At 34.1% G+C, this 23878-nt stretch overlaps 1 protein-coding gene and 1 long non-coding RNA gene across 4 annotated transcripts in view; one reads left to right on the forward strand and one right to left on the reverse strand.

The window, feature by feature from the left end:
• LOC145615352 (uncharacterized) overlaps positions 1–13636 on the forward strand; it is a 37462-nt gene extending 23826 nt beyond the window's left edge. The window contains exons 4-7 of the long non-coding RNA XR_014107262.1: positions 2102–2167; positions 5166–5492; positions 10810–10853; positions 13386–13636. This is a non-coding gene — a long non-coding RNA (uncharacterized LOC145615352). The remainder of the gene's footprint in view (positions 1–2101; positions 2168–5165; positions 5493–10809; positions 10854–13385) is intronic.
• On the reverse strand, positions 33–20170 carry LOC145615351 (MADS-box transcription factor 23-like). 3 transcript variants are annotated; one of them, XM_081670423.1, is made up of 10 exons: positions 19959–20170; positions 19626–19835; positions 9307–9385; positions 3572–3633; positions 2189–2288; positions 2066–2107; positions 1876–1959; positions 1632–1780; positions 1469–1533; positions 33–319 (listed from the first exon to the last, which is right to left on the reverse strand). In XM_081670423.1, exons 2-9 carry the CDS (start codon positions 19805–19807, stop codon positions 1518–1520), a joined length of 714 nt encoding a protein of 237 aa, XP_081526549.1. In that variant the 5' UTR covers positions 19808–19835; positions 19959–20170; the 3' UTR covers positions 33–319; positions 1469–1517. The 3 variants fall into 3 exon arrangements, with proteins under 3 accessions (XP_081526549.1, XP_081526546.1, XP_081526548.1); XM_081670420.1 differs by having other exon boundaries at positions 1469–1536; XM_081670422.1 differs by having other exon boundaries at positions 1469–1536; positions 20045–20163.
• Positions 20171–23878: the final 3708 nt, after the last annotated feature.

Genomic DNA, 23878 nt, shown 5'->3' on the forward strand with positions numbered 1-23878 from the left:
AAACATATTTGAAACAAAAAGAGAAGAGAAGATTGAATACAACTTCAGTGAGATTATCTTGCTTGGTTCATATCTTAGGAAAGTTTGTACAATCATTACTTGACAGACAGTATTGAAAATGTAGACTATTCTAAATATTAGTTCTCTCCCTGACAACTTATCAACATTCTAGATACAAATCTCAGTATTGCCACACTGTCTTACCTCTTATGCAATAATGACTTTCTTCTTGCAGTTTCTTTATTAATTTCAGGATCATTTTTTGTCTATCTTCATCCATAGTCTGTTTAGTGCACATTTGAGCTGATAGACCATGTACCTGTAAAATTGACATTTATATTAGTGTTTTTATATAAGTCTCTTGAAACACATAGACAATATCTACTAGTATGAAAGTTGATCTTTCTTTCTGATCTAGTTACCCCATATTGCCTAGTAGCAGTGAAGCATTGACTGTTCCAAGAGCCTTCAATTTGCTCATTTTATTTCTGCGTTGTAGCTGTCTCATTTTGTATTCACATAAAAGTAGTAGAATCCATTGTTTTTGTTTCTACTGTTTTGGAGCCTCACGATTTTTGTTGTAGTATGTCTAGTTTTCGTTGTGCTAACAATAAATTACATTTTGCTCATTTGTGGCATTCCTGTTCTTGTATGACTGCTTAACCTATCCATCTTATATGAAATCATAGACACATGAATCATCTTGGGATTATGATTATGCTCGAGTCTGTGTCCTTTGCATTAATTTCTGCATGCTTTTAAAGTTTTTACCCCAGCTATTTTTTTTTTTAATTTATATTTTGTACTTTTAATTATGGTGCAGTCATCTATACCGTGTCTATGGATGTAGCTATTCAATGCATGTATATTATAATGTTTGGCTCTATGATGATGGGGAATCTGATTTCTTTTATGTGTAGTGTATGCTATTTTATTTGCTACACTCTCTCACTGATGCTAATACTTCCTCCGTTTTTTAGCTGCATCGCTTTAGTTTTCACGGACTCGTAGGCAATTTTGGAGTAGAGAGAGGTAGAGATAAAAAATAATAGGGCCCATGTGATAGGAGAGAGAGAGAGAGAATTTTTCAGTTAAAAAGGAAAGTGATGCAACTAAAAAAAAATGGAGGAAGTATATTAATATAATGAAACATGGTTTAGGGAGTATTGGAACACTGTGCGATCCCATAAAGCTGTATTTTCTTTGTGTTGAATTTCTTGCATAAGAGATCTAAAGATATTAACAGAACACTCAAATATAAAACACATTGTCTTATTTGTTCTCAATTACATGACATGATGAAACAATAGATTTTTTTAATGCTTTTTTTTTTTTTTTGTTGGTTTCTTTTTGTCTAAATTTCATTCCAACAGATGCAAACTTCTCTTTCTTCATGACCATTCAATTGTGTTATTGATAGTCTGTGGTTCTATGCCACTATCTAGTAATAAGAGCAGAACATTAAGACCTTGGGAATTGTGACCAGGATAAGTGTATTTGCAACTAAGCCGTCTTGTCTAGTACAGTTGTAGTCTGCTGCAGCAAAACAAAAAGAACAAAAGAATTATGGATCAAACTTTCTGTTAGAGGAATAAGCATTGTAGGTTAGTAGTTTCTAGTAGGTCATGTACCCCAACTTGATAGCCCCTGGTGATGCATGGGTTTGCTGCTGTGGTTGACTAAGCTGTAGATGGACAGGTCCATTTGAATCCTCTTCCATGTCTTCACCATCAATGAGCATGGCACCATTGGCTCCACTTGTATCTCCATTTCCATATACCTGAAAAGAGTCTCATAGTGCCAATATTTCATCTGTTGACACAATTACATGAATTTGATTCAAAAATCTGTGCATTTGTCTGATCAAATAATTACCTTTCTGTACAGCTCTATATTTTCTTGACGAATGGTGTTTGCTTTCTTGTATAGCTCCACATTTTCTTGGCGAATGAGCTCCCTCTGTAACAATGCTACTGAGCTTTAGCTGTTTGTCATTTATGATGTGCATTCATTGAAACAAATCATTAAAACAAGAAATTTGCATAGTAAATGTTAGAAGTTTGACCTTTTGATTTAGTTCTTGTATGTCGTTTATCAACAGTTGATCCTGCAAAAGATAGACTATGAGTCAGCTCCTGCTACACACGGAGGAACAGTTTATAATAAGGTATTGAACTTGCATTAGTACCTTTTTGTTACGGACTCCTCGTAAACTCATTTCGAGTTGGTTTTCAAGATTCTGTAGATCTTTGATTGTCAGACCAGAGAGCTCTTCCCCCATAATTTGCCTACATCAACAAATGGTTAATGTGTCATGCTTCCTTATATTTCTGATTAATACTATTTTGGTCCTTTTTTTGGAAGACTATGAAGGTACACATATGCCCTACTTGGTTGACCTTGCTTCACTTTTCTAAATTATTTTAAGAGGGTTGAAGCACTTTTAATTTCACCTCAGAGTTAAATTTATCCAAAGTTGTGTTTTGTCATTTTGAACGAATGTATTCAGGTGCATGCTTAGAGGCATACTCTGTAGTAAGCAGCGTGTCCACTGTTCAGTGGTCATGATTGGGGAGATCTGTCCATCAAACCTCTCTACATCCTTTCAACAAAATAAAACCCAACTTTTTCTAGACTGCTTGGCTCATTTTATCATATTTTTCCTAAAAATACCTTGATCTGACATTTGGGCAAGGACAAAGACTAGCAAAGAGCATCCCTTTGAGGCGCTATTCAGAAGACATTAACCTATTGTATTTTATATTTTTCTAAGTACCGATGGGTTGGAATTCTTTATCTTAGCATTTTGGGGTACCTTTGCTGTTTATGTTTCTTGAGTTGTGGGGGAAAGTGGGTGAGCTAGGTTACTGCATTTCTGCAGTACCTCTTATGTTATCGCTTATCGTTGAATTATGGTTACGAAGTTTTTTGGGCTTTCTCTATTTTGACTGTTTTGTGGTTCAAATTTCAGATTATCTTGATGACAATTTCTCAATTGCTTTAATTGGTCAAGTGAGAGTTGATGTGCTTGGTTGTAGTAGACTGAGAGAATGTGTTACTATGATCCGTCGAGTAGCCTGGCTCCCTAAGGATTTTGAACAGAATCAAACATCCATGATTTTGCCTTATTAAATTTGCATATTCATGATAACGTTTTTGAGCAACAAATGTCATGTTTGTTTTTACTTTAAATATTCTTGTTATGTGCTTGTGATCGTATGTGTCTTTAAAGTGTGTCCAACAAATTGGGCAACGTAGGGTAAAAAGGGATATAATTTGCCAAATAAGGAGGTTGAGTTGGAAGAATTTCATGGATTAGAAGGAGTTAATGCTACATCTTTTTTCTATTGAACAATTAGTTCAATTGAAAACTGATTCTCGTAAGTTTTGACTACCAGAAAATCATAAATTTTGGATGCAAGTATATTGAATACGGAATAAACAGTCTAGAAGACGAGAGCACTCTTATGTTGAAATTAGCTGAACTGAACTATGAAAGCATGATCATGTTATAGATGTGGGTTTTTTTTGTTCATATAGTCAAGATGTCATATCGGGAGAGAAATCATACCGGTGGCTTTCTTGTAAAATCTGCAGTTGCTGCCTTAGCATTGCCACTTCCTTTTGCCAGAACTACCAAATACAGTTATGCATTAGATTATGGTAAGAAATGTTGGTGTAATTGGCATATTCAGGTAATTATTACTCCTATCTAGTATACCCTGTTCAATAATATTATAAGAGCATTTCTCCTGTTACTTTTGGGATTTATATTACAATGGATCAAACACAAAGCTTCCTCCATCCCAAAATGTTAACCCGCTTTATAATCTGTAACTTACAAAACAGAGTAATTAAAAGAAAGAGTAGGAAATGTGGCAGAAGAATTAGCAGATGGGGAGCTTATATGTTAATTAGAAATGGGGAGCATTTGAGAGGCTTAGATTCTTTAAAAAAAAAATAAAAATAAAAATAAAAATAAAAAAATAAAAAAACAAAAAGGTTAAAAAAAAGAAAAGAAGATGCATCACATAATATTTATGATTCCCCTTTTACCCTTCTCCCTTTTTATTACCTATCAAAGTTTTCCAGTCTTTTTTAACAAACTTCTTGTGATCCATTATTCCTCCTAACAGCACTGTTGCAACCTATGTTACTCGGACACGCCATTTTTGGCCTCATACCCGGGTCAGTACGACCCGACACGGACCCGGGTATGAAATCCGTTCCGGACACTCCGTTTGGCTCTCGGGTATGGCATAGTTGTCTTGGAGCTTCAAAAATAGCAGGGAAGAGCTTCAAAAATAGCAGGGAAGAGCTTCAAAAATGGCGAACAGTAACACTCAACAGAGGAGAGAGGAGAGAGGAGAGAGGAGAGAGAAATAAAAAATGAATGGTTGAGTCTTTTATTGGACCCACACTCCACTCTCTTTTTACAGAAATTTCAACATATGCTTTTAAAATTTGGCAGTATCAATAAGAGTTTTGGCAGTATTAGACTATTATATTAGGTACTTAGGTAGTAGACTAGTAGTAGTACTACTTTTCGTTAAAAAAAAAATAGTATTACTATACAGAGTATATTATACAGTCTAATTTAAAATAAAAATTGCAAATTTTTTTATGGGGACTTGCTATGATTATCCTATTTTTTTTTTCTTTTATTGTCGTATCCGTACCCGAGTCCAAAGTAAAGACGGTGTCCCCGTGTCCTAAATTTTTGAAAATGACGTATCGGACACTCGGATCCGTACCAATATCGGATACCCGTACCCGTGTCAATGTAACATAGGTTGCAACTTTCCTGCATTATAGTGACTTGCTTGAATTATGTTGACTTTCCTAGTTTACCCTTGTCCCTATGTCTTCCATACTTCAGCAATAGGAGTCCTTGATGTAGTCATAGCACAGGTCCCTTGTTATAATCATAGCTATTTTCAATTGTTTCCACAGTGAAGTACTCTCACCTCAAGATTTCTGAATCTAAGATTAATAATTAGTAATGAAAACACCAGCTTTTTTCTTTTTTTTTTTTGTTTATTTTGGTGATGATTCTTGGTATATTACTGATTCAAGCTGCATGCTCAGTCCTTGTTTTCAAAGTTTTTGTGCTTGTTTTCTGTACAACCTAAGCATCTTATTAAAAAGAGTTTTATGTTTTACAGGTTGTTTATTCCTTTCTGAGGGATTGAAATAGAAGTTTGCTATTTCTTGGAGCTGTTGTCTTAGATAGGGGGTAGGTAGGTCCGTAGACCGTAGGTATGCCCCTGCAATCATTTTTCACTGACAGATGTAGCAATGATGTGGGATCCACTTTCTGTTTTGAAGGGATGTTTACATTTCTGTTCTGCTATTTAAAGATGTCTGTAATACACCTAATACCATCTTCATGTCTGTAATTCCAGAAAGGAGATTTTGTCAACTAGTTCATTCGAAATGTGTCGTCTTTCACACAACTTTTATTGTGGGGCTCGGTGAACAAAATCACAGTGGTAAGATCTCTCTCTCTCTCTCTTTTTTTTCTTTTTTTTTTTTTTTTTTTTTTTTTTTTTGTGTATGTGTATTTTTTTATTTATGTTGGACCAACAGAGGTTTCTTCTCTCTGGATGGCTAGTATTTATTTACATTATTTGGTGCCTGACTGTCTTACCAACCAAATCACAGGAACAGTGTTTTTCTCATACACATGAATACGTTGCACCAAGAGTGAGGGGTAGCTCAAGTGGTTAGAGCTACCCTCCCGGTTCTACTTGAGCTACCCCTCCCGGTTCCAGGTGATCCTGGGATTGATTCTCATCACTTGCCCTTGTGGCTCTCTAAACACCAAAAAAAAAAAAAAATGAATACGTTACACCCATTAGTTTTTTTTTCCTCAATTTGTCCTTGGTGTTTTGTGATGGTGATTGCCTTCTAAGTAGAGGCACTAAATGTAATACCTTGAAATTTCAAGTATTTTTTTAATAAACAATTTTTGTAAATTGATTTGCTTTTAATATTAAATTTAATGATTATTTTGTTGTTTTTGAAAAAAAAAGATAACAAACTGATTGTTATTAAAGATACCAAAGTAATTTTTATAATAATATAAGTTTTTGATTTAGAATTTTAAATAGGTTTAAATACCTCCATCTGCCCCAATTATACTACCCTTTTTTTATTCCAATCATTTGGTCTTCATTTTCTCTTCAATGTTATACTCATAGTTTTGTTTTGCTTCCATGATTAACTTTTTCGAGGTACTCTAATGTAAGGATCTATTCCCATTGTAGGAGTACAATCTGTTCTTGGTTTCCCATTGATGAATATATCACTATATTTTTTAAGTTATGAGAATAGTTCTCTCTCCCAAAGAGTATATAAGAGTATGTGTTCGTCAAAATTTAAGAGTATTTATGTACTTTATTTTTAAGTTATGATGAACACATACTCTTATACACTCTTCGGAAGAAAGGACTGTTCTCAAAAGTCAAAACTGTAAAGAAAAAAAAAAAAAAAACTTACAATGATGTATTAATCAATGGGAAACTAAATACGCAAAGTACTCCTACAAGGGGAATGGATTCCTTACTTTAGACTACCTTGAAATGCTAATGATGGGAGCAAAACAAAATTACAAGTATAAGATGGAAGTTAAGAAGACCAAAAGAAATGAATAATAGGGGGTTGTATAGTTGAGGCATAAAGAGGTATTTACACCTTAAAGTCAATAATAGGGTTTGATAATCTAGAAATTTCAGAGAGTCAATAATAGGGTTGATCATCTAGAAATTTTAGATTTTATATTTCAAAATAATTATTTTTTTGATGATACAAATCAGTTTTTATCTTTTATGAAAATCAATTTATTTTTTATCGCTTTTTAATTTTAAAACTATGAATAATCTTTTATGTAATGTCGAAGAAAATTTAAATCAAATAAGTGTATTACACTAATAATTGTGGTATCTTTGATGAAGAATTTAGGGTTGATGAACAGATGAAGTTAATTAGGCTGTCTTTAGTGTTGGTACAGGTAAGCTACTAGATGTAATTTTTGTTTGTGAGGTAAAATTAAATAATAAGTTTATGAAAGACATCTATTGATGATATGTTTCATGAATAAGATTGGGTTTGGCTATATGTCATTATTTGTTTGGTATGTGAATTCAATTCAAATCATGATGTCTTGCCTTTCTTTGTTGTTACCTGACATGTCATTATGCTTGAGAGGAATAAATTTTTGTGATGTATGGGGAGTCTAATGTTTGTTATTTTTTTGGAGTGGCGTTTATGATGTGCTTTGTAGGTTTTTTTGGGGCCTAATGAGTTATTCCTATGGCACAATACTTTTATGGTAACATTGTTGTGCGTTTGGTTGAAATATATATTCTCAAACTCCTTTTTTCCCTACCATCTTATATGGTTAGTTAGACATTTAGAAGTAGCAACTCATTTAAAAATGTGTATTATATGTTATGTGGGGAACATGGGGAGGGAGTAAAGGAATGTTCAATATTTGATAAGGGAGAGTCGATTACAATGTTTTGGGCATTTGAGATGTTGACCGGAAGATGCAGTGGTAATGAAGGTGAAGGGTTGGAATAAAGAAATCCGAAGTTTGGTTGAGGAAAACCAAGGATGTGTTTGGTGGACAGGATTTTAAAAGGGCATGGAGAAAGTGGGCTTATTAGGTGATGTAGCAGTAGAAAATAGAGATTGGAGACGGATGATGTTTGGGTTGATCATATGAGACAGACTCTTGGTTCATGTGGCTGACCCCATATCTTTGGGAATAAGTCTACTATTTGTGGGCTAGAATAACTTAAGCAACTTCCTACTGTGATTGGACGACAAAGGCTTATAAGAGCTATATGATTTTGGAGATCTATTAATTTTTTTTCCCCCGTTTATATTTGTTTGATCTTGGAGAACTAGTTCTTTTGTTGCATTTTGGTTATATATGCTTTATTTGCCTCTCTAAATAGAAAAGAAGTGAAATTTGTATTTGAGAATTTTCAAGATTCCTCTAGAACAACCAATATGATATGGTTTTAATTTGTGTTAGAAGATCCTTATAAGGTCTTATCATGACCTCTTCATTGAATGTAAGAAAGCTTAGCAATTGTTGACATGATTGGTTGAAATCAAACCATAATTCAATCCTATATGATATGAAGTATGGTAATAATCTAGGATTTCATACTATTCCTGTGTCTTAATCCATGCCTAGGCTCAGGTTTGCTTACTTGAAACATACTTTGCTCCTATTGAGTCGCATGTGGTCCATGCACCGTTTTACGTTGCTAAACTCTGGTTGTTATCCCTTGTTTGAGCTCTAATTACATCCCTTGATGGGCCCAGAGAGAAGCATCATGTATCTTTTGTTTGAACAACTTGTTCAGTGCTGAACTGAATAAAAAACATTTTGATGAAAGTTGCTCACTTTAGATCATATGTCAGGATTAAGTAGTACTATGTGTCAAACAATTCATAGCACCCAATTTTCAGCATAAGACATGGAATATTATTTGGATAGTGACTTGGGTCATTAGACTGCTGTGGTGATATAACTATAGGGTAATAGGGAGTTGGTGATGAATGAAATGAGGGCCCATACAATGATGACAGAGAGGGATGCAGGTTGTTATTGCTTTAATGCATCCATTGCTGGCTAGGTAGCAGTTGCATTTTTTGTATTTACCTGTATTATTTATTTTTTTGGTGCTGTTACTGCAATAGTTTTAAATTGTTTTTAGCCGATTACCTGAAGTAGTTTGTAAATAACCCTGTCGGATTGTTAGAGGTGACATTGTGTATATCTTGAGTCCTGACCTTTCAAAATTCTATTTTTCAGTAGTTGTTACTGTAATCTTCTGGTGGTTATTGTTTTATGTTTTTGTTGCTTCTGCTTTCTACTTTATAAGAATTCTTATTGCTTTCCATTGAGAGTAGTAGCAAAGGTTTAATTGTTTTTATTTGCATTTTGTTATGATCAACTATTATATTATATGATTTCTAAGTTTATCTTGCTTGAAACTTTTATTTATGGTCGTGAAATATGATATTGCACTCGGACTAGCGACTTGCATATTTCTGATACTTAAGTAAGTTTTAATCTTTCCTCAAAAATAAAAAGAGAAGAAGAGCAAATTTTTTATCATCCCAGTCAGCAAATTTTTGCCTGTGAATATGAGGAAGTGGTTTTCTGTTAAATTCCAAACAAAAAGAAGATTTTCCTGTTTTCATTTTTATTTGTCTTGGAAGGGTCCACTAATATTCTGGTAACAATTATAGTATTGTACAATCAAAGTAAGAACTCAATCGTACCTTTAGCTCACAATTTGGATTCACCAGTTGATTTTCTTCCTCTTTCGCCTTATTATAGCGGTCAATTATGGATGTCATGCTGGCAAAGTATAAATCAACCATCAGCAATATTTATATTTGAATTCAAAATCCAATACTGAAAATACTGCCCTGTTAATAAAGTAACTATTTTGTTGTTTGATAAGATCTTTTTCTTAAAACTGCACAAGCTATACTAATTTAAAGTACATTAAGAGAACAAATTTTCCTTGGAAAGAGACAGGAAATAACTTTAGCCCAATTTCTTTGTGTATCTCGATGGAGTAAATTGGGAACGTCCTGGCTGCTTTAGTCCATAGTATGTTAATAAAGGTATTTAAGAATTCTCAAAAAATACAACCATTCTGCTCCAACTATACATAGCAGTATAGCACCAATAACAAATATTGCATTTTGGAGTAATTTATTCTCTTTCCTTGTACAAAATCTTGCAAAGAGAATTTGTGAGCACTCTTGTATGCACCTAGTTTCCAAGGTAAAGACCTTTAAAAGGTAATCTATGAAAGAGCAACTTATTCTCCTTCCTTATACCAAATCTTGCAAAGAGAATTATCAATAAGATAAATAAATTTAAAAGTTTATCTACGAAAGATATAAATTTACTCAATTTCAATGAGAACTGGATCTAACCAGGCCCCATATATACATACACACACACAAATTCTTATATGGGCAACCATCATGGGGTTACTTCATTATTGTTATAGGGGTTTTTGGTTGGTGTAACAAGGTTTATATTACTTCGTTAGTGTAATAGGGTTACTCAGTAAATGTTATAGGGGTTACTTTGTTATAATATTATAAGCAGCCACACGGTGTGGCTATCCGCGCACTAGATGGGTTGAAAAGAATAATGCTTGTAAGAAGCTTGTTCTTTTTATTCTTGGATTATGGAAAGACCAAGACCCTAGTATTGCAGTTCATACTCCGTAGTCTATTAATTGTCTGAAACAGAATAGGATATAAGGATAAATTATATTATCCATGTTTTCTTTTAAATGCAACACACCTTTTTGGTACGCTTTTTTAGGAGTTGACTAGTGTAGATAAACAGCGACTTTATCAAAATAATTTGAACATCAAAGGGTTAGGTACTACGTGTATAACTATTTTGAATAAATTTTTTCGTTTACATTGCTTAATCTCTTCGTCGAAGTGTGTGCCAAGAAAGTGTGTTGCATTTAAAAGAAAACGAAAGAAGTATCATTTTTCGTACATGTGAGTTTTATCTTGTTTCCCCATCTATTATTTAGTCTCAACAATAGTCTTACTGAATTACGTGAAATGTGTTGTCTCTTGTAACCTAATGTATTTTCTATCAATAATGTGTGGTTATTGTTAACATCCCTAAAGCAAAAATGTTTTCTACCTATTTTAATTGAGTTGGTGTTTCATCCAAGTACACAAGCTTAGTGGTTTAAGATTTATTGGTTATCGTTCTCACATTTCTCGGTGATATTGCAGTTCTTGGCCAACACTAGACAATCTTAATATGCTGGGCATCTTAGGTATGTTTTTATGTTCCCCTAACCAGCAGTATATGCTTTTTGGTTGTTGCACCTTAATGAATCTCAGGTTAAGATGCATTTTATGTTAGTTATTCCATCTTTAACTTTGTGACCTTGTCATAAAACAACGAATCTTCTTCATTCATCTGCTTAAAGATTTTGGTGGTTAAGATCCCAACAAATCTCAATTAATCTAGATATCTAAAGAGTAATGGGATTTGCAGTTTGTGATTATACAATATGATGGTGGTGGTGAAATTTGTGATAGTGGTGGATATGTGGAGTGATGCTTTGATTACATTTACGGGGATTGTAGGTTAGGTTTGTTACTTTGTTGGAGGTGATGGCAATTCTAAGGTAATTTTAGGAGTAGAGCAGTTGGCAATGGAGTTAGTTGATTTCCGTAATTTTGTGGTGCAATCGTGGTGGAGAAGTTTTGTAACCCAAACTTGTACATGATCATTGACAAGGATATACCCCACCTTTACTTGTCCTTTTCTACTTGGAGGCTCTCTATATAATTCATATAAATGGAGATAACTTATTTCAGTAGAAGGTGATGAATAACCACTTATCTCCTTGTTATTTGCAGCTAAAGTGTGTTTGGATAAAGAAAGAGAAGGGATGAGATAGGATGGGGATGGGAAGGAGAGGGGAGAGAAGAATGATGAGTTTTTCTTCCAAATCTCTCCATTGTTGGAGAGATCATTTTCTTCGATTTAATCCCTCCATTTCTCTCCCCCTCTAACTCTCTTCTTCCCTCGTTTGTTATTCAAGTGAAAAATAATTTATCCCTCCATTTCCTTTAATCCAAACAAATTGTTAGAGGGTTGTTAATATTAGTAAAACTTTCATAATATTTACCCTTAACATTGATCATTCCTTAAAAGTGGATAACACTTTTATAGTGCAACTTGATATAGGACTCATAATTTATGAAGTTATTAACTCTTATATAGGAATAGCAAATTACTAGAGTATCTTCTTATGAATTTATAACAATAATATGTGCCTTACACTATGTTTGGATAACAATAGTGAAGGAAAAAAGAGGGAAAGGAAAATGAGGGAAGGGAAAGGGAGATGAGAGGAGGGAAAAGGTGAACTTTCATTTTCCTTCCATTTCTCTCCATCTCTCCAACAATGGAGAGATTTTGTTTATTAAAAGGGGAAGGAAAATGGATCTTTCAAATTCCCTCCTTACATTATATATCCTAATGAAGGATGACTCATCCATCATTTTCTCTTCTCTTCCCTTCCCTCCATTTCTCTATATCTAACCATAATGTTAATGCGAGAAATATAAATTATATCAAAAAAAAAAAAAAAAAAAACCAAATTCCTTAATGGCCTTTTTGGAAATGATCATTACATTTCATATGTTAGATTCTTGCCAATGCAAATAATTTAGAAAGAATTTAGCTCCAGTCCACCCACAAGTGCTTAACAATGTATAAAAAGCTTAGTGCGTTGAAGTGATGAAGGTCCTGCTGTGGCTAACTCTTTGAAGTGAGGAGCACAACCTAATTTGCTTATGTGCGCCTTGGCGTGCCTTGTGTGCCTCATGCTTCTTATGTGTGTCTCTGCCTTTGCATAGAGCAAGAAGCACTTTACCTAGTTGCCTAGTGCCTTAATGTGCCTTTTATATCACTTAAACTAGATTTTGGCTTAAATTAACATCATTCCCAAAGTCCATCTACTAGCATTGTTAATAAGTGACTGATGGATTAATTGAGACCCTTCAACTAAGGTATTATCACTATTTATTGTTTTTTTAAAACTATAATCATTTTTATTGTAAGTTAGGCATAAATCCCTTCTTTTTTTTTACATCAAGCTTAGGTCCCAAGGGTTTACTACGCAGGATTTTATTTTCAGAGTTTTGATTCAAATGTTTTGGTCTTGAATGTATTGATGCACGAAAGGTGTTGACAAGGAGATTGACTTGGAGTTGCAATATTCATAATTAGGCCTTGGGAGTTCAAGTTTATAGATGAGGGAGGTGGTATTGTAGTGGTCTAAGTATAGGCAAAGTGTAAGAATGAGGAGTTGTTATTCAGCTAGAGGAGCTGATGGGTTTCTTATGTTCTTGGTCTTCCATTTTTAACATAGGAGTTGATGTTTTTTCTTGCCCAATTTCTTTGTATTTATTTTGATCAATGGTGACATCAATATATAACCATCTACAACAGGTTGTTTTAGTGTGTGCACCTAAGCATAGTTGGTGCTGTTGTAGCACAATTTTTCGTTGACTTAAATATCTTTTAAATATGAATAATTGTGTGTGATTATTTTGGTTTTTTAGCACAACGAAAATGGTTGGATTTGTTGCATTTCATCAACTATTGGCTACTATGTCGTTGATAAATTATTAAGAGTCTGTGAGATTCTCCCTTATAGATTGGTATAAATATCACCTCATATGTTTCTTGACACCTGTGCCAATTATTTTATTTACGTTGAACATTTTTATTTACAATATCTATAAATTTTAAAGTTTGAATTAAAAGAAAATGTTTTGAAAATATACAGCAAAGCAATTCTACGCCAGATGCAAAACAAGTCCCAGGAATGCTCAAGTTGGTTATGGTTTTGGTTAGGCCATTTTTTGGATCAATTTAGATGGCGTAGACCATGGAAGGGATTTCAGGTATGCATGCTTGCACATAAGTATGTAACATCACTCTTAGTCAGCCGCTTGTAATGGATGATATGTGGGCTATACTTGGCCAGCTTGTCAAAATTAAATAAACATATTGTGTCTCATAGCTATATATGTTGGTATGGATTAGGCCCTTGAAGGGGGAGACATGATGCGAGTTTCGTGACCTATGCATGGTGAACTCTGGTACTAAAATAGGTCATAACATGGCTCATTGCTTTATTGCCTTGCCTAACTAGGTAAACTCTCAATCAAAGTTACTCTAAGAAATACATATTAGCATGTATTACCTATTCCCAGGGGCCAGCAATAGATTTTCCATTTCTATTAGGGATTAAATTTAAGGAGTATTGGTTTTATCAATGTTGGGAGAAAAGGTGGGAAGCGTAATATAGGGGTGGGACAAATATTCAGATGCACTAGCGTAGTTGGGATGCACTATGTAAACCAAAGGCGATGGGGGGCATGGGTTTTAATTATGGATTTCAGGTCTTTAATCAGGCACTTTTGGCTAAGCGAATCTTGCGCCTAAACACAAACCAAGATTCACTACTACATGTTAGAAGGCTTGTTACTTCAAAACATGGTTTGGTGTATGATACACCTAAAGGATACCATCCGACTCTTGGAGGAGTCTATGGGGCTCGAAATCTTTTATGTTGAAGGGGTTAAAATGGAGAGTGGGTAGTCGTGAGGATATTAAGGTTTCGACTGTTGGATGGCTCCTTGGTGTTCCAAATCATGCAACTCCCGCATGGAGCATTCACTTTTTAAGCTTGATTAATAATACATGTGGTGAATGGGACATGTCGAAACTATATGTCTATTTACTAGCGTAGGTGAGCTCTTTGATTTGCAATTACCTCTAGTTGTTGCACATTTGAAATACATGTGCTTCTAGTGGCCCATTACATATGGTGAGTTTAGTGCAAGTCTGCTTATTGTTTGGGGAAGATGTGGTGGGAGTATATGGGTAATGCTTGCCATAAAGAAGATGATATGAGAATGTGGAAGCTAGTTTGGGGACTAAGAGACCTCCTAAAGGCCAAAGCTATCTAACTTTGTATGTAGAGCATGTAAAGGAAGCCTCGATGTGTGTCAAGGACGTGACATTTGCGTCTTTGGAAATGTGCAACTCGTGAAGTGGAAATTAAGTCATTATATCATGTACCTTCCATAGTGCCAATGCACAACTTATATAGGATGCTATTGACTTAGCTCTTATGGTGTACTAGAACCCCCCAACAAATGCCATTATTTGGAAGTTGCGGCTCGCACGCAGAGTGGATAAGATTGAGTTTCGAACCATATTGGCTTGGTCTATATGGTTTTCAAGAACAAACGTCTACGCCTATTTTGGTGTATCCTTCCCGTTGAAAGCCATAATGTCTCCTAAGCTCGTTGTGAGGCAACAAACAACGACATCGTGGGTTTGCTCTCCTGTAGGAACCGTGAAGATTATTGTTAACGCCCACATTAACTACAATGCTTTGGGGCTGTGGCAAGGAACGATAGGGGCAATGTTTTGTGGGCTAGTTGGAAAGGTGAACTAGTCGAAGTACAATTTTGAGGTTTGGCTGTCAAGGTGTGAATGGGTTTGGCCAAACAACGCTAAATGTTATCATTGTGCCCTGAATCCCATGGTTGGTCTTTGATAAGGCTAGCTAGTTTTGATGACTTTAGATTGCTAGCTAAGTCATTTATTGATTGTAAGTTTTGTCATGTGAAAAAAATAGGGAATACCATTGCCCACTTGGTGGCAAGGTGGGATACAAGTAATCGTAATGAACAAATTTGTATGGGCTTCTTTCGCCATAAAAAATAAAAGTTAACCTAATAATTCCCACCTATTTCACCCGCCAAAGAAATTAATCTTTTCCCCCTCAATCTCTCCTTCTCTCTATCTCCTCCAACCACCATATAACACCATTGATCTTCAATTTCTACCACCACATAACACCATTTATCTTCAATTTCTATTTTAATCAACTCATAAATTACATCTCTCTCTCTCTCTCTCTCTCTCTCTCTCTCTCTCTCTTTCTTCCTTTGAATTTCGATTTCCACCTTCAGTGGAAACCATCAACCATCGCATTCTTTGCTAGAAGTCGTCGTTGTCCCTTCTCTCTTCTCTTTCTTTTCAATTAATTACCACCATTAAAGCTAAGGTTTTATGGTCAATTTGACCATGATACTCTAAATCTAGAGTTTTCATGGTCTTGACTAATTGAAGCCCTAATTGATTTGGTTTTGGGTAGTTGGGATGGTGTTTACGAGGTTATATAAATGGTTTCAAGGTGAGTGGAGGTAAGATATGGGTGTTTTGGTGAAAAAGTACTTGCAATTTAATTAGTTATGTATCCACCGTAAGAGGAATTTTGGCGGAGCAGAATTGCTTCTCTACAGATTCCGCCAAAGGAATGGTATAGCAAATGAAGTTTTGTGTGTGTTAAAGGTGGGTCTCGTGATCTTGGTGGGGGTCAGGTGGGTGGGTAAGTTTATTTGGGTGTGGTATGAAATTATGAATGGGTGAGTTGTGGTTGTTGCTTACTATTGTGGCTGGTTGTGCGTGTTGGTGGCTACTGTGTATTGGCTTGGATGCAATTTTATTAGTTATGTTTTCCATGTAAGAGGATTTTTGGCGGAGGAGAACTTCTCTATAGACCTACCCGAATATTAGTCACCTTTATTATTATGAGGCGGCCCAGGTTAATATCCGTGCTAAACTTGGGTTGTTTATAACAGGGCATTTTCGTCCTTTCATGTTCAAAAGTAAGGGTTAAAAAGTCTAAGGCAAAATTGATACTTAACTACTGTTATGTTTGTCGTTACCTTGCTTTGCTTAACCATGATTACTTGCTGTCACACCTACCCAAACACATCACGTGTCTTCTTCTTCTTCAACTTTCCATTGAATTTCTCTCTCCTCCCTCACAATAAGTACCCACCATTGCACCATGAAACACGAGCAACTTTAACAACAAGGAGGCAAACCTTAAAGCAAGCACCACAACCAGCACCTCCTTTGAAAAGGGAAGGAAGGCCAGAAGCAAGTAGTCCGTCATTAAAATTCCAAGCTAAAGGTGCATAACCACAACGAACATACACCAACCTTAACCCATCTTTTCCGGCGGCTAAATTTAACGAAAACCCTAAGAATACGGGAGAAATTAAGGGTATGGTTAACCCTAAAGGATAGGCGTTTTTTCGTTTTCTTGTGCTTTCCCTCCTCCATTGAAGTTGCTAGATTGAGAAATTTAAATTCTATGATCATCGACTAATACTAAATTGTGAAACTGAAATTCGATAATTAATGATGGTGGAGAGGAAACTCAAAGGCCGCTTCAATGGGGTACTATGGCGGGGAGAGAGAGAAAACTCAAGGCTGCTTCAATGGAGTACTATGGCAGCTGCAAGGAGAGAGAAATAGTAATTCTAGAGGTAGTAAAGGCTTAACTCAAGTATAATTACCGTGGTTGGGAGTGAGATTAACTGTGGTTAGGAGTGTGAGTTACCCCGGTACTACATTAACGGACGCTTGTAATATGTCGTTAGATTGTTTGTTTGTGCACATGGCAAATGTCAGATACTTTAGTGTACTTTATTATTGTTTATTGGCTACACACAGATTCCAATGCAATTTAATTACAACAATGCCATGTGCTAAACTTGGTTAATTTAGCACAGTTATAAACTTGTATTTCCTCTATTATTATCATCCTTAATTCTTATGATTAAATGCTATGTGTGATAATTAGGAGCGAGTATTTAGGGTTACCTGATAAAAGTTTTAGGATCCAAATTGAGAATAGTGTGTTTTTTTTATTTGTTTTAATTTTGGTGCTTAGAGAGCCACAATCAGAATGAAGTGTTGAATGAAATAAATTATGATACAAGCGGGTTAAGTTCCAGGTATATTTTTAACAATTACCTTTCTTTTCACACTTTTTTTTTTTGTCTCGTTAAAGTGTTTTTATAGAGCTTGTAGCTAATTGATGCGTATTTGAGATCTGAACATTATGAAAAAGCAAATTTGAGAATTTGGTAAACAGCTTATCAACAAATGCTCTTTTGAAATTATGTTCATATTAAGAGCTATTTAAAATTAGCTTATTGAACATTTAATACAATTAATATAAACTGTTATTTACCTAACACTTTTACATAAATAGTTCATTGCAACCAATTAGACAGACTTGTTTATATATCACCTGCTAGTCAATTCAAACTGGTTGATACGACTGACTAGTTAGTATATATACTTCCTCCGTTTCTATATAGTTGCAAAGCTTCCTTAAACTGGAAATGTCACAATAGTTGCAACACAGTATAAATGGAAGGCTTTTATAGTGAAAATTGTACTATTGCCTTTACTAAAACTCATGGCCTTCATAACAACCTACGAACCCCATTTTAAGTGTTTTATATCATGTGAGGTCCACTTTTCTTAACTACTGTGATAAAGTGTGTTGCAACTATAAAAAAAATAGAGGAAGTATTATTGAACAAGGCATTTTATCCTACTCCTACTATGTACTCCCTCCGTCCCAAAAAGAACGACCCATTTGGCCAAAACTTTGTCCTAAAAAGAATGACCCATTTGCATTAAAACACCCACCAATTTGCTACAATATTTGTGCAAAATTAGCTTCCCCGTATAAAAAATTTGATTTTCCATATTATTTTATTACTTTCTCTCTCTATTTTGTTACAAACCCCATGTAAATTTATCTTTCCAATATACTTTTATTTCTTTTTACTTAACTTCCTTAATACCCGCGTAATCAATCCAAATGGGTCGTTCTTTTTGGGACGGAGGGAGTATTAGATAAGCAAGATTATCTAATTTACAAAATTAGTAATTGAATAAATAAAAAAAACAAAAAAAAAATGTAATAAGTGAAACGAATGTTTTATTTATTTATTTATTTATTTTTGTAAAATCTGAATTACAAAAGTTTTAAATATGACAACAGCACATTTAGCTAATTAAAATGGAAGAGCCAGCGAAGGTAATAGCATCAGCAATAACAATCTTAGTCAACCGATTAGCTTGTTGAGGAAAAAGCCTTTTATTATTTAAAGACAACTTGACCAAACTGCACTTTCCAAATATAGAACTTAGTGCTCAAATCTCACGTCTGAAGCCTAGTATTTTTCCTCTAGAACTAATCTGAGGAAGAATCTTACTAATTTTAGCTCTTATAATGAGCACCTGAGGAATTAGTATAGCATCTTTTCCAAGATGTGACAGTGTCTGGGCCCTATAAAATCAAATCGAAAGCTAAATAAAAGAGTTATATGAACCGCATATCTTTTATCTATTTTTGGGTGGTAATTGTTGAGAGCATGTGGCAATGTACTTAACCTAGATAAGGTAACCAATTGCCAGAGATATACCAGTGATATCCATCATCTATGGTACTAATTCCTGTTTAGTGGTATTAATCTAGTTTATCTCTTCGTAATTATCAATTAATTGTCTGTTGAATGGAATATCGTACTAATCCCACATTAAGCGCAATTAGTAGTTTTCTATTACCCGTCTTTTACTTTGTGGTTATTTTTATTGATCTTTCATCTTTTGCTTTATTCCTTATGTGATCAAAAAATAAAGGAAATAAAGGGAAAAAAAAAAAAAAACACCCATTTTTGTTATTCTCTTGAAAGCACTCCTATTTTCTTGCTACATCCTTAATAGTATCACATTATCACATCTTGTCTATATTCCATTTTTAATGCTAAACTTTGAGTTTAATCTTTAAGGAGAGAAATTTAACTTTTATTTGTTAAAAAAATGTGAACAACTCGCGTTTCTATTAACTTTTTTTACTTAATTGGTGACATTTTTTTTGGGGATACTAAGGTGTTTTATTCTTTTCGAACTCATCGATCTATGCATAAAATTGATAAATTAACTTATATTCATCATAAATGTTTTTAAGTTGATCTGTATTCAAGACAACCAATTTTAAATCAAGCATATGAGATTAATATCATTAGAATTCATTGTTATAAAAAGAGGTGTTCAATAGAATCTAGAAAAGAAAATATTGCAAGACCCAATAACACGGAAATACTCAAATATAGCTTTAGGGGTTTCCACTAACCTGTTGCTAGCATATTCATAGAGCTTCCCTGTACTGGAAAAAATTATGACCCCAACTTCAGCATCACAAAGAACGCCCAATTCCTCAGACTTCTTCAACAATCCTTTCCTTCGCTTCGAAAATGTTACTTGCCTGCTTGTTGTATTGTCGATCCTTCTAATTACAATCTTCCCTCTTCCCATGTTGTTGACCAATTGCTCGAAAATCCACCTAATGTCAAAAATCACAAGAAATTTGAGTTGGGGAATGTTTCGATCAATTTGGGGAAAGAAAACATTGCAAAAAAGTGAAACATAGAAAGAAGAATTCACTCAATTCAGTAAGTAATCTTACCACAAAAGGAAGAAAAATGATTGGAATTTTTGGAATAGTTGAAGAAGTTTTGGGGGAAAAAAAAAATAAATACAAGTTGTGCTTACTTGTAAAAAGGCAGCCAAAAGAAGAAAGAAGAAATGCAAGTTGGTTGTGGTATATAGTACTTGTTGAGGTTTGCAATAATCTGGAAATTGATTTACCTTTCCTTTGAGCTTGATTTTGATTTCAAATCGTGGTTAGTAACTATAAAAGGAAAGTATTTAGTTTTTATACGTAAATGGAAATTAAAAGGGGGACAAAAAACACTTATTTTTGGGGGTTTGTGCTCAATCACCTATAAGAATCGATTTCTATTTCATGTCATTGGCTACTGGAAGTAAAAGGGTTGTCTAGCTAATAGATCACCGACGTGTGGCATTTCCTAGGTTGCTATTTTTAGATATCTAATTATTTTGGAATTCAGACCAACTAATGACGTACAACTGCTTTTTTATTTTAATACAAACGACGACTGCCCCTTCTTGGTGTCTTGTTAATGCCTTAGATGGGGTATTTTTCATTTCATTTTTTATTGATAGTGGGGGTGCTCTACTTTTCTTGTACACGGAATTTACACTCTACAACTATACTCTCACAAATTCTCGGATTGGGTACTATGTTGTGAGATCATCCAAGTTTTAAATAAAATTTCATACTCCCTTCGTTTTCTTGAGTTCTAATTAATTGCTATTGCAATAAAAACCAAGGAAACTGGGGATTATATACATGACTACTTTTGTTTTAAGACCATCATCACTCATGGTATATAAATTTATACTATCCCTCTCTCTACCACTTTCTCACTCCTCCAAATCATCTATACCTCAATTCAATATATACTTTCTCCAAAAATCATCCCACTTATGGTATAAAAAAAGTTTACCACCACACTTTCTCTCTCCTATTTGTATTAATAATACACTTAATTTAATTATAATTATATTTGATTTTATTATTGGAAATAACTAATTAATGTTTGTAAAGTTAATTAAATAAAATAAGCAATTCACGTAGTAAAAAGCGAATTCGAAAAAATATATAAAACTATATAAATATGGGTGTCTATGTGTATGTCTTGAAAAATTATGAACAATGGTAATTTTTTCATAATTTTTAACTTTATAATTTTTTCTTAAAATGCAATTGAAAAAAAAAATAAAAGATACATGATAACCAGGCCATATGGCGTGACCTGATTTGTTCATGTTTCACGGGGATCGAAGCAAATGTTTACCATGAGATGGTATATACTATCAAATGATATACTTTTATACCAGCAATGTAGTGAAAAATTGTAAGATTTTGATGAGTTTTTACAGCGTGGTATAAAATTATACCACGAGTGTTGATGCTCTAATAGAACAAATAGATATAGTACGAGATTTACCTAGTATAATTAGGTCTTACAATGGATTGATAAAAAAAAAATGAATAAAAGATTGTCATAAAAGGAATATAAGTATAGGTGAGTAGACCTATAAAAACGAATAAAAGCGAAAGAGAGTGTCAAAGGATTTGGGTGTTGTGTCGTTTAGAAGTGTCAAAGGATCTAACATGTAATACTCGACATACAATAGCGTGTTGAAGTAACATAAAACACTTTTTTGATTCGATAAATCAAGCTTATTAGACCTTCCTTCTATGCATTTTAGTCTTAAAAAGGATGGTAAAAGTTAGTGTATAAGTAGGGAAAATTTTTTAAACTTGTCAATTATAATCTAGAAATGGAGAAATATTGAGAAGACTCAAAACGGAGTAAGGGCCTGTTGTTTTCAGATTATTTTCAGTTTAGTTCCCAATATCCTCTTCTCATAAAATATTCAGTTCAGCTGAGAAGAAGCCCTAATAATCAATCAGAACAGGCCCTAATAGATTACACTGGAATCTTCTCTTTTTGTTTGCATGGGATCCTTTTGTATTTGTGGAAAAATATTTTCTTTTTTCTCTATTTTCCTTTGTTTTGTTAAACGGTGAAAAGCAATTTTCTCATAAGTAGAAAGTTATTTTTAAGAACAAGAAAATCTTTTTTTTTTTTTTTTTTTTTTTTTTTTTGTGTATGGAATGTATTTCACATTTTCCTCTTTACTCTTCACTTGATTTTTATTCCTCTATCCTTCCTCTTCCATTTTACTTACATTTTTCTTTTTGTCCATAATTGTTCCCATAAACAATTAAAGAAAAGAAAACCCTTTTCATAATTATATTTTTCAATGTTGATTGATTATTTAGAAAAGTGATTTTTCATAAAAGATGTTTTCCATCAAAATAAATGGACCCTCAGTGATTGTAGGTTGTAACCTTTTAGTTTGTGGTTTTATGAAGAAAAGTGAAACAATTTTGGGTGTACATAAGAGCTTTTTATTAAGAAAAGATATTTCCATATGTATATGGTTAAAAATCACTTCGGTTGTAGATGTTGTACTGTCATTAATTGGTTAATATGTTTTCATATTTCAAAATGTAATGCAAATAATCAAGGAATATATAATTGTACAACTAAAATTTGGTAAGTGCCATAAACATTTAATTATAGCGTTTTTGTATAGTTCTGTATTATTTGTTTATTGTCGATTTGAGTGCTATTAATTATGCTGTTCCATTTATGTTCTTTGAATATTAAATTGTGTAGAAACAAATTATTAATGACTTTCTTAAGGTTTATGGCAATATTCCATTTTAGCAGTATCTTAAACCATTAAGCTATGTCCCCCTAGATTGACATCTCAGCTTGATAGTAATCACCATCAAAACTGTTTTTTTTTTTTTTTTCCATTAATTGTTTTTTGTCGAAACAGATGGAGGCTTAGTGTCTTGGACAACTAATTTAGAAATTTACCCTATATTCTTATCTCTCGTGAGTCTTGATCTTATGCCCCCCTCCTTCCTTGGCTTTGACTTTCATTTGAAATTTTATCCTGCACAAGTTACTTTAGTTTACTACTCCCTCTCCTGTAGTTTTATGGTAGCAGAAGAAAACAGATCATAGGTCTGTGTAGTAGTGTGGCTGAAGACAATTTAACAGAACCAAAATATTATACAAAAGATTATTTTGATGCAAAGGCCTATTTGTCTGTGCCACTGTTGCTGTTGCTAATATACAAGTATTAGTTATTATGTTTCTTGATCATGAAAACAGAATCGTCGCTGGCTGTCCCTGCACATTATACATTAATATTTCCATGGGAGCAGTAGTAGGAAAATTATCTGTTGTGGTGTATTACTACTATCTGTTGCCGTATAATTTTTGGTACATTTCCTACCACATTTCCAACCAAATAAGATGCCTAGAAATTTAGCAGCTGTTACATAGTAGTCGATTGATTTGGAAGCCAGCAGCACTTCTTCTGCAATTCTGTAAGCCCTGCACTTAATAGAGTGGCAAAAAAGGAAGCCTCCACAGTATCGTGAATTCCCTAGGGAATTCAGAACTGCTTAGTTTTGGGTTGGTGTTAAGGGTTAGGTTTAGAGAAAGTTTCAGTGAGACTACAGGGCATATGTGTCAAAGTTTTTGGGATCAAGAGATCCGAGCTTCACCCATATGTCTTTTCTCTTCCAGAGGTGCCACCATACAGAGATGGCGAAGGTGATATTGCAGGAGAGGGGGAATTGAATTCTGTCCTGCATGCTGGTGATACGGGTTGAAGTTAGAAGAGGGGGTTAAACTAATTCTAGTCATCCTCAGCTCTAGGACAATCTAAGGATATGTTAGGATATTCCTAGGGAGTATATTACTTATATTCCACTAATAGCATGCCTATAGTCGTCTTGCTTCCAATAATTAGAATCATTCCCAAGGGAAAAACAAGTCCTATTTCGTAGCTCCCATTAATCTATTATAGTGCTTAAGACTGATAGATCTATTTCCTGTATTTACATAATTACACCTATGGCTAATTATA

This window comes from Chenopodium album, chromosome 25, assembly GCF_948465745.1.
Source record: "Chenopodium album chromosome 25, dcCheAlbu1.1, whole genome shotgun sequence".
In the NCBI taxonomy this organism is placed as follows: Eukaryota; Viridiplantae; Streptophyta; class Magnoliopsida; order Caryophyllales; family Amaranthaceae; genus Chenopodium; species Chenopodium album.

Coding starts and splice junctions, on each gene's coding strand:
- LOC145615351 (XM_081670420.1), bottom strand. CDS start 19,807: ATGGGAAGAGGGAAGATTGTAATTAGAAGGATCGACAATACAACAAGC. Junction 1,960..2,065: donor TACAAGAACTAAATCAAAAG/GTCAAACTTCTA, acceptor GCATTGTTACAG/AGGGAGCTCATTCGCCAAGA. Junction 1,781..1,875: donor ATATAGAGCTGTACAGAAAG/GTAATTATTTGA, acceptor GACTCTTTTCAG/GTATATGGAAATGGAGATAC.